At 37.8% G+C, this 12,553-nt stretch overlaps 1 protein-coding gene across 2 annotated transcripts; it reads left to right on the top strand.

Moving 5' to 3' along the window:
• The first annotated feature begins 746 nt into the window (after positions 1–746).
• LOC119420513 (septin-5) lies at positions 747–12,281 on the top strand. 2 transcript variants are annotated; one of them, XM_037687922.1, is made up of 13 exons: positions 747–813; positions 1,099–1,106; positions 3,722–4,090; positions 5,918–6,014; positions 6,184–6,270; positions 6,391–6,514; positions 8,010–8,144; positions 8,232–8,349; positions 8,544–8,645; positions 8,728–8,824; positions 10,188–10,350; positions 10,480–10,582; positions 11,389–12,281. In XM_037687922.1, the coding sequence occupies exons 1-13, from the start codon at positions 768–770 to the stop codon at positions 11,458–11,460; spliced, it is 1,521 nt and encodes a 506-aa protein (XP_037543850.1). In that variant the 5' UTR covers positions 747–767; the 3' UTR covers positions 11,461–12,281. The 2 variants fall into 2 exon arrangements, with proteins under 2 accessions (XP_037543850.1, XP_037543849.1); XM_037687921.1 differs by having other exon boundaries at positions 6,367–6,514.
• Positions 12,282–12,553: the final 272 nt, after the last annotated feature.

Genomic DNA, 12,553 nt, shown 5'->3' with positions numbered 1-12,553 from the left:
CATAAAAATAAGAATTAAGCACACAAATATATTTTATTTCACAACAAGCGTCCTGACTTATGAAACGGCACTTCTTATGTGATTCTTTATCCAGACGTGTGGTAAAAGTGGCTATTTGTGTCACCCTTGGCTTGCCACAGTAACTGCGTAAGGCGCGAAACCATTCTAGAGTAGCCTTAACGTTCAACGTTATGGAAACCATGGCAACCACAGCTGGAGACAATAGTGCCGCCTCTGCCCTTCCGACCAATCAAAATCTAGAGGAGGCGGGACTTGTGAATTGCGGAAGGGAGCTTTTGGACAAGACAAATAAGAATACTGGAAAATATTGTACTTTGTTGGAGATTATTTTTATCCTTTTATGGGACTTTTTAAATTGCCTAAAGCATGACGTTTTTGATTGATTTCTAATTCTAGATACTGGACGGATTCTAAGGTAAGGAAACTTGGAGAAGAAACTTGTTTTTGCCACTAAAGCTAACATCAAATGTATTTTTTATCGTATTGTGTGTATTGGCCTATTCTGTGAACACAGTTCAATATTCAAGCACCTAATGAGATGAGAAACTAAAATTTGTTTTTATAATCATCCATTCCCTGGTGGAAAAAACAGTAAATGTGAATTATTTTCTTTTTAGACGTGTGATTGATCCCGATTAGTCTTCCTTGGTCAGTCCTTGAGGACACAAGCGTGGACCCGCACGCACAGATTGCGTGACGTCACGAGACCTCCTACAGCTGATCCGTGTTCTGGTTTTAACAGCAGCATGGAGCACATGTCCTCTCCGGTCAGATTCCGCAGCAATAAAAAAGGTACATTTTAACTTTGAACATCTACAAACACACATTTAAAAATGCTTTATTATAAACAACGAGTTTCAGCAAACTGAGATGCAATTTAACTGTTACCATGTATTTAGTTTCTCTCTTTACTGCCTTTTTTTTATAGTAGACTAGTTTAATCCGTATTTATTTAGTATTTTGTGTTTCTATATTAAAATCTATAGCACTAATATGTTTGAATTTCTTATGAATATTTTTGAAAACTATTTTTGTCATTTTTGTTGTCCCTTCAAAATGAACCTGCAACTTTTACAGAAAAGCAAGTAAGAACATTTCTGAAATACTTTTTAAATGTAGTGGTTGTTATAGTTTGTGTGAGTGTGTTTTAGTGTTAAGTCTCCAACCCCCCACATTGTTAGAGCATTAGAAGCTGAGTTAAGCCTGCTGCAAAGCTTTCTGGGTAATGAGAGCTGACAGGTAGTCTGAGGGTGCTGCTCTGTTGTCCTCAAACCAGGTTAATTGCATGTTTTGTTTATTTACTGGGAAGCTGGTGGGTGTTTGAGTATTCTTGTTGCTTGTAGGAACAAACTGTGTTCAGTTTGAGAAGTTGTAAAGTTTATGTCCTCTCAGTGTGAGGCATTGGAATAGCATGGACTATTCAACGTCATGTAACTCTCATGACCTTTACGTAGAAAATCCATGAAAATACAGACACGCTCAAAATAATAGAAGCAAAACACAACTAGCTTGGAGAGTACAGATTAAACCTGGTGCTCAGCTTGTGGATCTTTTGTCAGTCTTTTAATCCTCCCTGGACAGATGGATGACTTCCTTTGTAATAATAGGATCACAGGTCAGATCTAATCAGTGAAGAAACGAACGCTGCAAGTGTAGTAACCAGCACTGATTGTCTTAGGAGACACTTAATCTCTTTGTTTTCATTCCTACAGTGCTACCACAAGGGCATTTGCTTACAAAGACAAATTATGCATTTTCAAAATCCTATTAGTGAACATGTTTTGTTTTTTTTGCCTATAATAAAACCATAAAAAATGTAAATCATAAACTTTAAATAATAATCCATTTTATTGAACTACAAGTTATAAAGTTTCTACAGTATGTACTTGCTAACTTTTAAGTAGATATGGAAAGATGTCTTATCTATGTCTTCTAGTCAGACTGGGAGAAGTCCAGCCACCACTGAACTACATAACAGGACATGGATCTTGTTTAGTCTGATTTATTCATGGTCCGAGAGAAGTGCATACAAAACAAAACAAAAAAATGTTTCTTCACCATTAATCACTTTTCAGGGCTTTGGATTAAACGTGTGAAGCTCAGTGAATAAATGAAGATTATTTTCTCATTATTTCAGTGAGATTCACTTGTACTGTGGAGAATAGTGATTATTCCTAACACATATCTCCAGTGTTTGTATATTCATGCAGATTGGTAAAAGGGTCTTCAACCTTTCGGTTCTGGGGACACATGCGGCAGCTTTGTCCTAAAATAACATGAAAATGTATAAATGATGACCTTAGACATGACAAGAAAGGCTGACTTTAGTTTAGGAAGGGCGTCTGATATAAAACAATCACCAAATTGTTCATGTGAGTTTGCTCGCTGTGGTAACCCCCACTGAAGCCATGAGAAAAACAAATAAATATCTGGGACAGAATAATTCAAGAAGAAAAACAGACGGATCAGTTTGTTCCGCGCGTAACTGTTTATTAGTCCAGTTTTTACCCACGCAGAGGGATCGTTCTCTGAAATCCACCACAAAAAAATAAACGAGACAAAACAAAGCTTAACAGATCTGATGGAAGTTGGTGAAGGAAAAACATAAAGTGCAGTTTTCAAAATTTATATTTGATTAAAAAAAGCTTAAATCAAGATTTCTGCCTTTATTGAAGGAAATCTACGTCAAGCTTCTAAGTAAAACGGATGCATTAAGATGAAATATATGCTTTATTTTAAAGTACGGATGCACGATATTATTGGCACGGTATCGGTATCGGCCGATATTAGTGATAAAGTTAAATATCGGACATCGGCCGTTCCATCAAAATAACTCACCGATATAAAAGGCTTCTGTTTTAAGTCAATTTTTAATTTAAGAAATAGTCATGTCAAGTATCTATTAATGCACTACTACTTATGTGCTTTTCACTTGTCGCTTGTGAACAAGTTGAGTTTAAATTTGTGAAAATTTACAAATTTGCACTGTTCGAATGTTGTCATTGTTTTAGAGAGATTAAATGTCATGAATAAATTTGACATTAAACATAATTCAAGTTGAAGTGTTGCATCATTTTCAGCCCCCGTTTTGGCATCTGCATTTGGTAGCAGGCCAATGTGACAAAGACCATGCAGAATAATGTAATATTTTAATTCCACAGCAGAGAAAGTTATGCAGTCTCTGTAAATAGGTCTAGAAATAAATATTGGTATTGGTATCAGTTATTGGCCAAATAAGTTTTAACATATCGGCATATCAGATATGGGCCAAAAATCCAATATTGTGCATCCCTATTTTAAAGTGGATTGTTCATATTGTTAATTTTCCAAATATAGAAATGACTCTTGATAAACATTCTTTGTTCTAGAGTGTAAAAATTCCTATAAATGATGATAATTATTTTGTGGTATCAAGCTATACGACCAGTAAAGTTTTTAGTCTGTTTAGTTAAATAACGATGAGTTGTGTTTTTCTTTAAAGCTTTAAGTAGTTGGGTTTTTTTTTTTTGTTTTTTTGTGTGTGGCTCTGGACAGATTTTATTTAGTAGGAAAAAAAGGCAAAATGTCTTATTTGATAGTAAAATTTAGACTCCAAAAAGTCCCTCCTCAGATTTGAGTTTTACAAGTGAGCTGAATTTTAGTTTGATTATAATCCATTAAATAGTGTTAATTTTAATTTTTTTTTTAATTTTTGTTCTAGTTGTCCAGTTTGTCCATTGAGGACCAAGAAGACGCACAGTTTCCATTCGCTATGAGGGATCTGCCCCCCACCACTCACCTTGCTGAACGGTTTCAAAGGCCAAGTTACCACGAGGCAGAGGAAACACTGACAGCACCCAACGGGAGGCTGCAGAGCTTTTCTGGGACTTCATCTCTGCCCCGTTCCATCCACTTCCCTCCCGTTGGCTCTCCAACAATCCCTCCCAGACCACACCGGGCAGGACTGGACCCACAATTTCTGCCCATAAAGAAACCACTCGTCTCTCAGGTGTCTCTGGACTCTCCGCTCAGCCCGACCTCGCGACCACAAAGCCCCTGGGGACGTTTTGACCCATATGACTCTCCAGAGGTGTGTGATGTCTGCTTCAAAGATCTTTTTTAACATTTTGAAGTTTAAACTAAAGCAATATATTTGTTTCTAATACAGTACTAAAGCCAAACTTGTTGTGTTTTTGCAATAACTTAAGTTCAAAAAAAGGTCAAACCAACCTCCACATTTAAAATATCACGTCAGTGCGTTAACAAAGGTTAAAAGCATTACTCAGTAAAACTTTGCTCAAGGGCCAGTGAGTGTGTAATTTCCCGTCTTTTTCTCCTCCCCGTCTGTCGCCTCAGGTCTGCTTCAGAGGTAGCGTGTGCTCAGGACTCCTTATCTGAGCAACAGATGATAAAGTTATGTAAAGGATGCAGATAGTGATGAAGGCGGCCTGGTTTTTAATCAATCGGGCCAAAATAATCAAGGCGGTCAGTGTGACCTTTTTTTTTTTTCTTTAAGAAGAGTGACATGGTCAAAGATATTCATTCAATCATTATTTATACAGGTTAGTCTCATTGAGTCACGAGGACTCATTTACAAGAGACCTGTTAAAAAAAAAAACACACAGATGAGGTACACACAACAATAAACAGTCATAAAAAGCATACAGTAAAATGAAAAGTAAATAAAAGTAGTGATATAAAAGAAAAGAAAAACAAGCTACATTACAAAACGGGGTAAAATACTAAAAACAAGAACATTGATTTTTGCACTGAACATAGCAATTGTTTAAAATCCCTTAGAGAGGTCAAGGTCGACAGCTTCGGATCTTTTTACAAGATATTCCAGGAAACAGGAGCGGAGTAAGAGAAGGCTCTTTTGCCAATTTCAGTCCACACTGAGGGAACACTGCAGGTAATGATGTCTTGAGAGCGCACGCTGTAGCTGCACTGATGACGTGACATGTAGGAGGAGATGTATGAAGGCAACAGACCAAGGAGTGATTTAAAGATGAAAATGTACCAGTGTGAAGTTAATGCTGACCAACTGACCAGTGAATACAGGGTGCAGTGGTGGGTACGGTAGTTACAGCCAGTTATGAGTCTTAGCGCACCGTGATGGACAGCGTCCAACATCTGCAGAGTGCTTGTAGGAGCATTCATGTAAATAATGTCACCGTAGTCCATGGAGGGAAGGAAAGTAGCAGTTACAAGGTGTTTTCTAGCATTCAGAGTTAAACAAGTTTGATTTCTGAAAAAGTAACCAAATTTAAATTTCTTAATTTTCTTTATCAAGTTTTCAATATGCGGCTTAAAAGAGAGATGTGCATCGACCAAGATACCCAAGTATTTATAAGAATCGACAAACTCAATAGGAACACCATTCGAAGATAAAATAGAAGGAAGGACTGCTGAGACCGACTTCCTGTTTGAAAACAACATCCCTTTGATTTTGTTAGCATTTAGCACCAGTTTGAGATGGAACAAATCGGATTGGATGATGTCGAATGCAGACTGTTAAACCTGGAAAACCTTAGCAAATGAATTAGCTCGACAAACAACTGTATCGTCTGAATAGAAATGTAAGGATGCATCAGGAATGATTTGACCTACATTATTTATTTAGATTGTAAAAGAGTGGGTCCTAAGACTGAGTCTTGTGGTACGCCATTGTTGACAGTTAAATAACTGGAAGAAGTACCCAAGCAGCCATTGTGCTGTGTTGTTTCCTGAAACCCGATTGATGGGAAAATGTCAAAAGAATCCAAATACTTCTTGACTTGAGTATTTATCAATTTTTTCTAAAACTTTAGCTGGAATACAGAGTTTGGAGATTGGTCGTTAATTCTATGTATTGTATAGCTGCGATCTACAGAAGTCCTGCTGTACATTTCTGCACACTCTTGTCTTCTCTCTCCAGGATCAAGATAAGGAGTATGTGGGTTTTGCTACATTACCCAATCAGGTTCACAGAAAAACAGTCAAGAAAGGTTTCACGTTTACTGTCATGGTGGCAGGTGGGTCTTCTAATGATGTGTACTCATCTGGTTTTGTAACAAAATGTCAATGTTAAGGGCTTTATTGAGCACATACTTTCATTGTAAAGTCTTTTGTAACTGTATTTGTCTAAAATGAGTTTAAATTAAAATGGAAGCAATTTAATATATTAAGTTTTGTTATTTATAGGAGAGTCCGGACTTGGTAAATCCACACTGATCAATAGTTTGTTCCTCACGGACCTCTACAAAGAGAGAAAAGTTCCTAACGCCGAAGGTGAGGCTACTTAGAGCAGATGTTGTTTTCTTGTCCCAGTTTGTCGCTGTTAAGTGAATGTTCTTTGCATGTGGTGTTGCCTTGTGACCTCCGTAGTAACTTTGCACAACCATGTGTCAGAAAGAATATGTCAAACCGTCGGCATAATCCAGCACACCATCGGCATAGAGGAGAAAGGAATCAAACTGAGGCTCACCATCATTGACACGCCGGGGTTTGGAGATGCAGTCAATAACACAAAAAGGTGAGGTCATCAATACAAAAGTGTGCTTTTGAAGGATTTACCAGCCTCAAAAAATCATTAAACGTCACAGCATAGTACCGTACTTTCCACCTTAAAAGTCACACCGCCATTTAAGTCTCATCAGTCCAATTATTTCTAATAAAGTGGAAAAAACATAAACGTGTCGCTTCGCCTTATAAGTAGGCCTGTCACGATAACAAATTTTGCTGGATGATTAATTGTCTCAAAAATTATTGTGATAAACGATAATATTGTTTGAAATTTGACAATAATTAGTAATTGTCACATTTAAGAAGAAATGGTTCATTTTTGAGTGTAGTACCTTTTTTGACCACTGGATGTCAGTATAAGACTGTTGGAACCAAAGAATGGATAGTGAGGGAGCGCGCAGCGTCTCTTTAAGAAAAATGGGAGGGAGGCCTCTTGACGTGACATGGGCTGTCTCTTCTTCCTGTTTTTCGGTTTGCAAAATAGCGGACACTGTGTAGTTTGAGCTCTTTTTTTTTTTTTTTTTTTTTTTTTTTTTCACACAAATCTTTCAATAAAAAAATCAGTAAACAAGTTCTCTGCTTCTTTTTGCAGAGAAAAACAACTTTTTAGACGAAGGCACGGGTTTCAACTGTGAATTTTGGAGCTTCGACATGACGGAGTTTTTTTCCTGAAGTCGGCCTGTTAGCTTAGCTCGTAGCTTAGCTTCTCAGCTTAGCTGCTTTTAACAAACAGAAACAAGATTTTGGATGGTTAAAATGGATTTTAAAGAGAAAATACCTACTTATAAGTCGCATCTATCATGCATCACTGCTGATGCGTCACATTTGTTATGCATCACCGCTGACCACCCGGAAACGCGGGCCAGTGTTGTGCCAAAAATCGATTGGCTGCCCAGTGGCGGACGCGGGAATGAGCACAAGAGGAATTTAACAAGATTTTTTTTTTAAGAAATTAACAAGATTAACACTTAAAAACGTTTTTATTTTTTTGCTTGATGTTATAGCAAAGGTGTGTCTTAGTTGAACTTTTCTTTAATAAATGCACTTTAATAGTCAAAGAGGCAACATTTCGACTGGGCGGAGCAGCAAAATGAAGTTCCAAGAGTTCCGGAGCGAGACAAAGGTTGCTTTGGTGTGGCAAACCAAGTGTCTCATTAATAGCCACTTTTACCTATTAAGGAGACACTTGGCTTGCCATATCACTCAAGCGCCCTCTAGCGGCTGAAACAGGTAGTGTTCAATATTTTCCATGTCAGAATAAATGAAATCATCAGATCTCAGCCAAAAATTGGGTTATAAATATCAGGGGAAAATAAAAAAAACATAAATAAGCCGCTTCGCTGTATCAGTTGCAGGGCATGCTAATTTATGCAAAAAGCTGCGACTTATAGTCCGAAATGTCCGGTAACAACATTTGTATTTTACATTTTATTGGGACGTTTCTTGCTTTAGAAGCATTTCTATCAAGCACGCTGTTTTACTCAAAACGTTTGTGTTTGGATCAGCTGGAATCACATAGAAGATTACATCGAACAGCAGTTTGAGCAGTATTTCAGAGACGAGAGCGGGTTGAACAGAAAGAACATCCAGGACAACAGAGTCCACTGCCTCCTCTACTTCATCTCACCATTTGGCCACGGGTACATTTCACTTCCACACGTGAAGACAACAGCAGTGCCTCGGCTTTAACTTAAATACATACATGCATGTGGTTCCTCTCTTGTCAGTCTTCGACCTCTAGATGTGGAGTGTATGAAGGCCTTGCATGCAAAAGTGAACATAATTCCTCTTCTGGCCAAAGCTGACAGCCTGACGCAGGCAGAGGTCTGCAAAAAGAAGATGAAGGTACAAGAGCATCAGCAGCAACAATCATTAAAGAGGTGGCAGGTTATGAATCAGTCCATCTGTAGTTTGTAGTACTATTTTAAATAATCAAGTAATCATCATAGGCTTAAAATGTGATAGGCTGCTAAGGTTTCAGTGCTTTTAGAAACCAATTTGTGTTAATTTCTGTGTTTATTTTTCTTGTTTGGTCACAGATCAGGGAGGACATCAGGCAGTTTGGGATAAACATCTACCAGTTTCCAGACTGTGATTCAGATGAGGATGAAGAATTCACGACACAAGAACAGATTCTCAAGGTTTAACATTAGTTTTTATTTTATTTAAAATTTTGTGTCATGGTTTAAACGTGCTGTTTCATCAGAATGCTCCCGCCTGCAGGACAGCATACCATTCGCTGTCATCGGGAGTAACGTCCAGGTGGACAGCAAAGGCCGCAAGTTCAGGGGTCGCGCCTACCCTTGGGGTGTGGTAGAAGGTATTATTTGATCCATTTTTCTTCCATACATTTTCGGCATCTTTCTTGTTCCACAATTTTTGTGCTATTTCAACAAATCGTATATAAATCGTTATGCTCGTTCAGGAGAAGGGTGCTGTGACTGTTTGTATTGATGCAACTTTAGCTGTTTGAAATATTTAGCCTTTTCCTGCCACTTTTTTCTCATAGAAATTGAATTGAGCTCATTTTACATCCTTCAAATATTTAGATCTGTTTACAATCTTTTACTGCTGCTTTCACATTTTGTTCTGATTCAGCTTCTTTCAGCTTCCTTGTGCAAATTTTAAAAAAATTTCAGCTACTTTCAGCTAATTTCAGCTGTTTTTCAGCAGTTTTGTACTCCTTTTAGATTCTTTCTGCTAACTTCCAACATTTTTGTGCTTCTTCTAACTTATTTCTGCTTATTTTAACTTGTTATGCTCCTTTCAGCTTATTTCTGCCAGTTTCAGTTTTTTCTGCTATTTCAGCTGCTATTTAGTTGTTTTATGTTAATTTTAGCTTTTTTTTGGCTAATTCCAAATTTTTTGCACTCATTTCAACTTTTCTCAGCCTAATTCAGCAAGAATTTGCTCTCTCCATTTCTTTCTGGTAATTTAAGATATTCTTTTAGAAAATTTTAGCTACTTTTCTGCTTTTTTGTTGTTGTTGTTGTTGCTAATTTCAGCTTTTTTCAGATAATTTCCACTTTTTTGTGCTCATTTCTGCTTCTTTCAGTCTTTTGGGGCAAATGTGTTCTTTCTGCTTTCGTCTGCTAATTTAAGCTTGTTCTGCCTGTTCAGCTACTTTTTTTGTTGTTGCATTTTTCAGCTAATTTCAGCTGTTTTCAGATAAATTCAAATTATTTTTGGTAATATCTGCTACTTTCAGCCTAATTAACTTCTTTCTGCTAAATCAGCTACTTTCTAGCTGTTTTGTGCTAAATTTAGCTTTTTCAACAAATATCCACATTTTTTAGCTCATTTCAGCTCCTTCCACTTCCTCCTGGTAGTTTAAGCTTCTTTCTGCCTTTTCAACTACTTTTCAGCTATATTTTACTAATGTCCTAATTTAGTGATCATTTCTGCTTAATTACCAGTAAATCTAATTCAGAAAATGTGTTCTTCTGCTTTCTTCTTTTAACTTAGGCTTGTTCTTCAATTTCAGCTACGTTTCAGCATGTTTTTAGCTAATTTCAGCTGTTTTTCAGCAAGTTCTTCAGCAGTAAGCATTCACAGTGCATTTTCACAGGAAATGCAATTTCTGTAGTTGTTTTTTTTTTCTACGATTGCCAAAAGATCATTCTTGTTCAGTTTTTATGATTTTGCACTAAAGTCATCCATCACTGTCGTTTCGTGTTGGACAGTGGAGAACCCAGCCCATTCAGACTTCCTGCTTCTGAGGAACATGCTGGTGAGGACACACATGCAAGATCTGAAGGACGTGACACGGGAAATACACTACGAGAACTACAGGGCCCAGTGCATCCAGAAGATGACGCGCATGATGGTGCAGGAGAGGAAACGCAGGTGGGTGGAGTCAGCCGAGCATTCAGTCTGGCTTTTGCTCTAAAAGAGAAATGCAATGCAACACAAAAAAAAAAATTTAAATTTTTTTCTTAATGTGTTTTTCACATGTGCGTTTGAACTGATGTTTAGTTTGCGGGAGAAGTATCGAGACGGGGGTGAAGTGGACTTTCCTCTGCCTCTGGCAACTGTTGACGCCGAGAAGGAGAGACAGATCTTTGAGAAAGATGAAGAGGTGAGGAACTTTCTCTCCTACATGCTCATATTGTAGCATTGTGCTAACTGTTAATGGAAATGGCAACAAAGGTGACAGTTCCTCAAGTTCCACCCTCCTTCAAAAAAAAAAAATGTTATCCTTTTTCATACACCAGATCAAACATTTGACATGTAGTGTCAGTTTTAGTTAACAATAATATACAACGAGACATAAATGTCTAAAACTGAACAGAACTAATAACAATCCACCTGAACACACATGTAAAGTCTATTTTGTTTCATGAGTACCCAGAAGCCTTTGCTGCTCACCCAGCCTCTCTGGGATGTTCAAATATGTGGTCTGTTTTGTTAAAATGAGCCAATGAGGAATTTTTCAATGTTGAGTTTTTGTTTCTTCTAATTCTACTTCTCAAAAGTTTCCAAATAAATTGTAATGGTGTAATGATGTTATCTGGTATTTCAGCCCTATATTTAAAACAGGGAATACCCAAGCTTCACAATGACTCCAAACATTATACAGAGGGATTTCCCACTGTTGGAGCAGCCAGCAGAGAAATGCTCAATTTTAAAAGAAAACTACAAGGGTTGTAATACAAAAAAAAAAGAAAAAGTTTTTAATTTAAAGGTAGATTAGAAAGATTATAAGCTATTATAGTTGCTGGAGTAGTATCTTTATGGACTAATTTTATGCAAATCTCAATCACAGCTAAAATCTATTTGCACCGCGGCTCATTCGGACTCATTTTGCCACCACGGGTCACAAACATTCACTCGGTTATAGAGCTACAGTAATCAAACTCTTCCTTCTTTTCTTCCTGTCTGTAGCTTCGGAGGATGCAGGAGGTGCTGGAGAGGATTCAGGAGCAAATGCAGCAAAGCCAGAGAGGAAGCTGTTGATCCTCAGAGGACGCTCCAACAATTAAAACAGAAACCAAACTAGATAGATGCTGGCCTGTTTGGACAACCTGAAGTAAGAAAGGCTGGAATCAGAACTTTCCAGAAACATACAATTATCGCAGAGCTTTGACATTAAGAGTGATGACGGGTTTATTCAGTATTTTTCATCCAAACTCTCATCCACTGTTTCCTGCAAGTTCAGAAGGGAGAAAAAAAAAAAAAGCACATTCCAGCTTTAAGCAATTACCGTCTTTATAATCTGTTCGAGTCATGTGCAAGTGGACCAGCTTAAAGTTGAACTGATTCATGGGGTCAGGAATTCATCTCAACACCTACAGAGTTCATCTGCTACTGAGGACTGTCTTTAAATATAAATGTGGCGTTTTGTCTGAGGACTACGCTAGTAGCCAGGATTTAACGCTAGTGGTCAATGTTGTACTGTTGGATTTAAAGGTACTCAAATGCAATGTTATGAAGTCTGATTAAAAAAGTAAAAAGCAAAATATTGTCTACCCCAATTCAATTCAGTTTATTTATATAGTGCCAGCACACAACAAAAGTCTCAGCGCACTGCACAAAAATATGCCAGCAGAGCAAAGCACACTGGAGACAGTGGAAAGGAAAACCTCCCATTTTAACAGGAAGAAATCTCCAGTGGAACCAGGCTCAGGACGAGCAGCCGTCTGCTTCGACCAGCTGTGGTTAGAGAGGACGGGAAAGACACGAACACCAAATGGTTGGTGCAGATGTAGTTTGTATGGGAAGAAATGTAATGTTAAGGATAGAAATACTTACAAACATGAAGAGTAGAGCAAGTAAAGACAGCAAGAGTTGAGATGTGGTCAGTTTGTCTGCAAGCAGCATAACTAAAGGATAACTCAGGAAACCCAAGCTGACTAACTAGGATTTATCAAAAAGGACATATTTAAGACTAATCTTAAAACTGGACAATGTGTCAGCCTCACAGACAGAAACTGGAAGTTCCACAGATGAGGAGCCTGAGAACTGAAAGCTCTGCCTCCCATTCTACTTTTGGAAACTCTAGGAACCACAAGTAAGCCTGCAGTCTGAGAGTGAGGTGCTCTGTTTGGTA

This window comes from Nematolebias whitei, chromosome 14, assembly GCF_014905685.2.
Source record: "Nematolebias whitei isolate Nwh7 chromosome 14, NemWhi1, whole genome shotgun sequence".
Taxonomy (NCBI): domain Eukaryota; kingdom Metazoa; phylum Chordata; class Actinopteri; order Cyprinodontiformes; family Rivulidae; genus Nematolebias; species Nematolebias whitei.
Note: the sequence above shows the minus strand (reverse complement) of the source record. Positions and strands in the feature narration are given on the sequence as shown.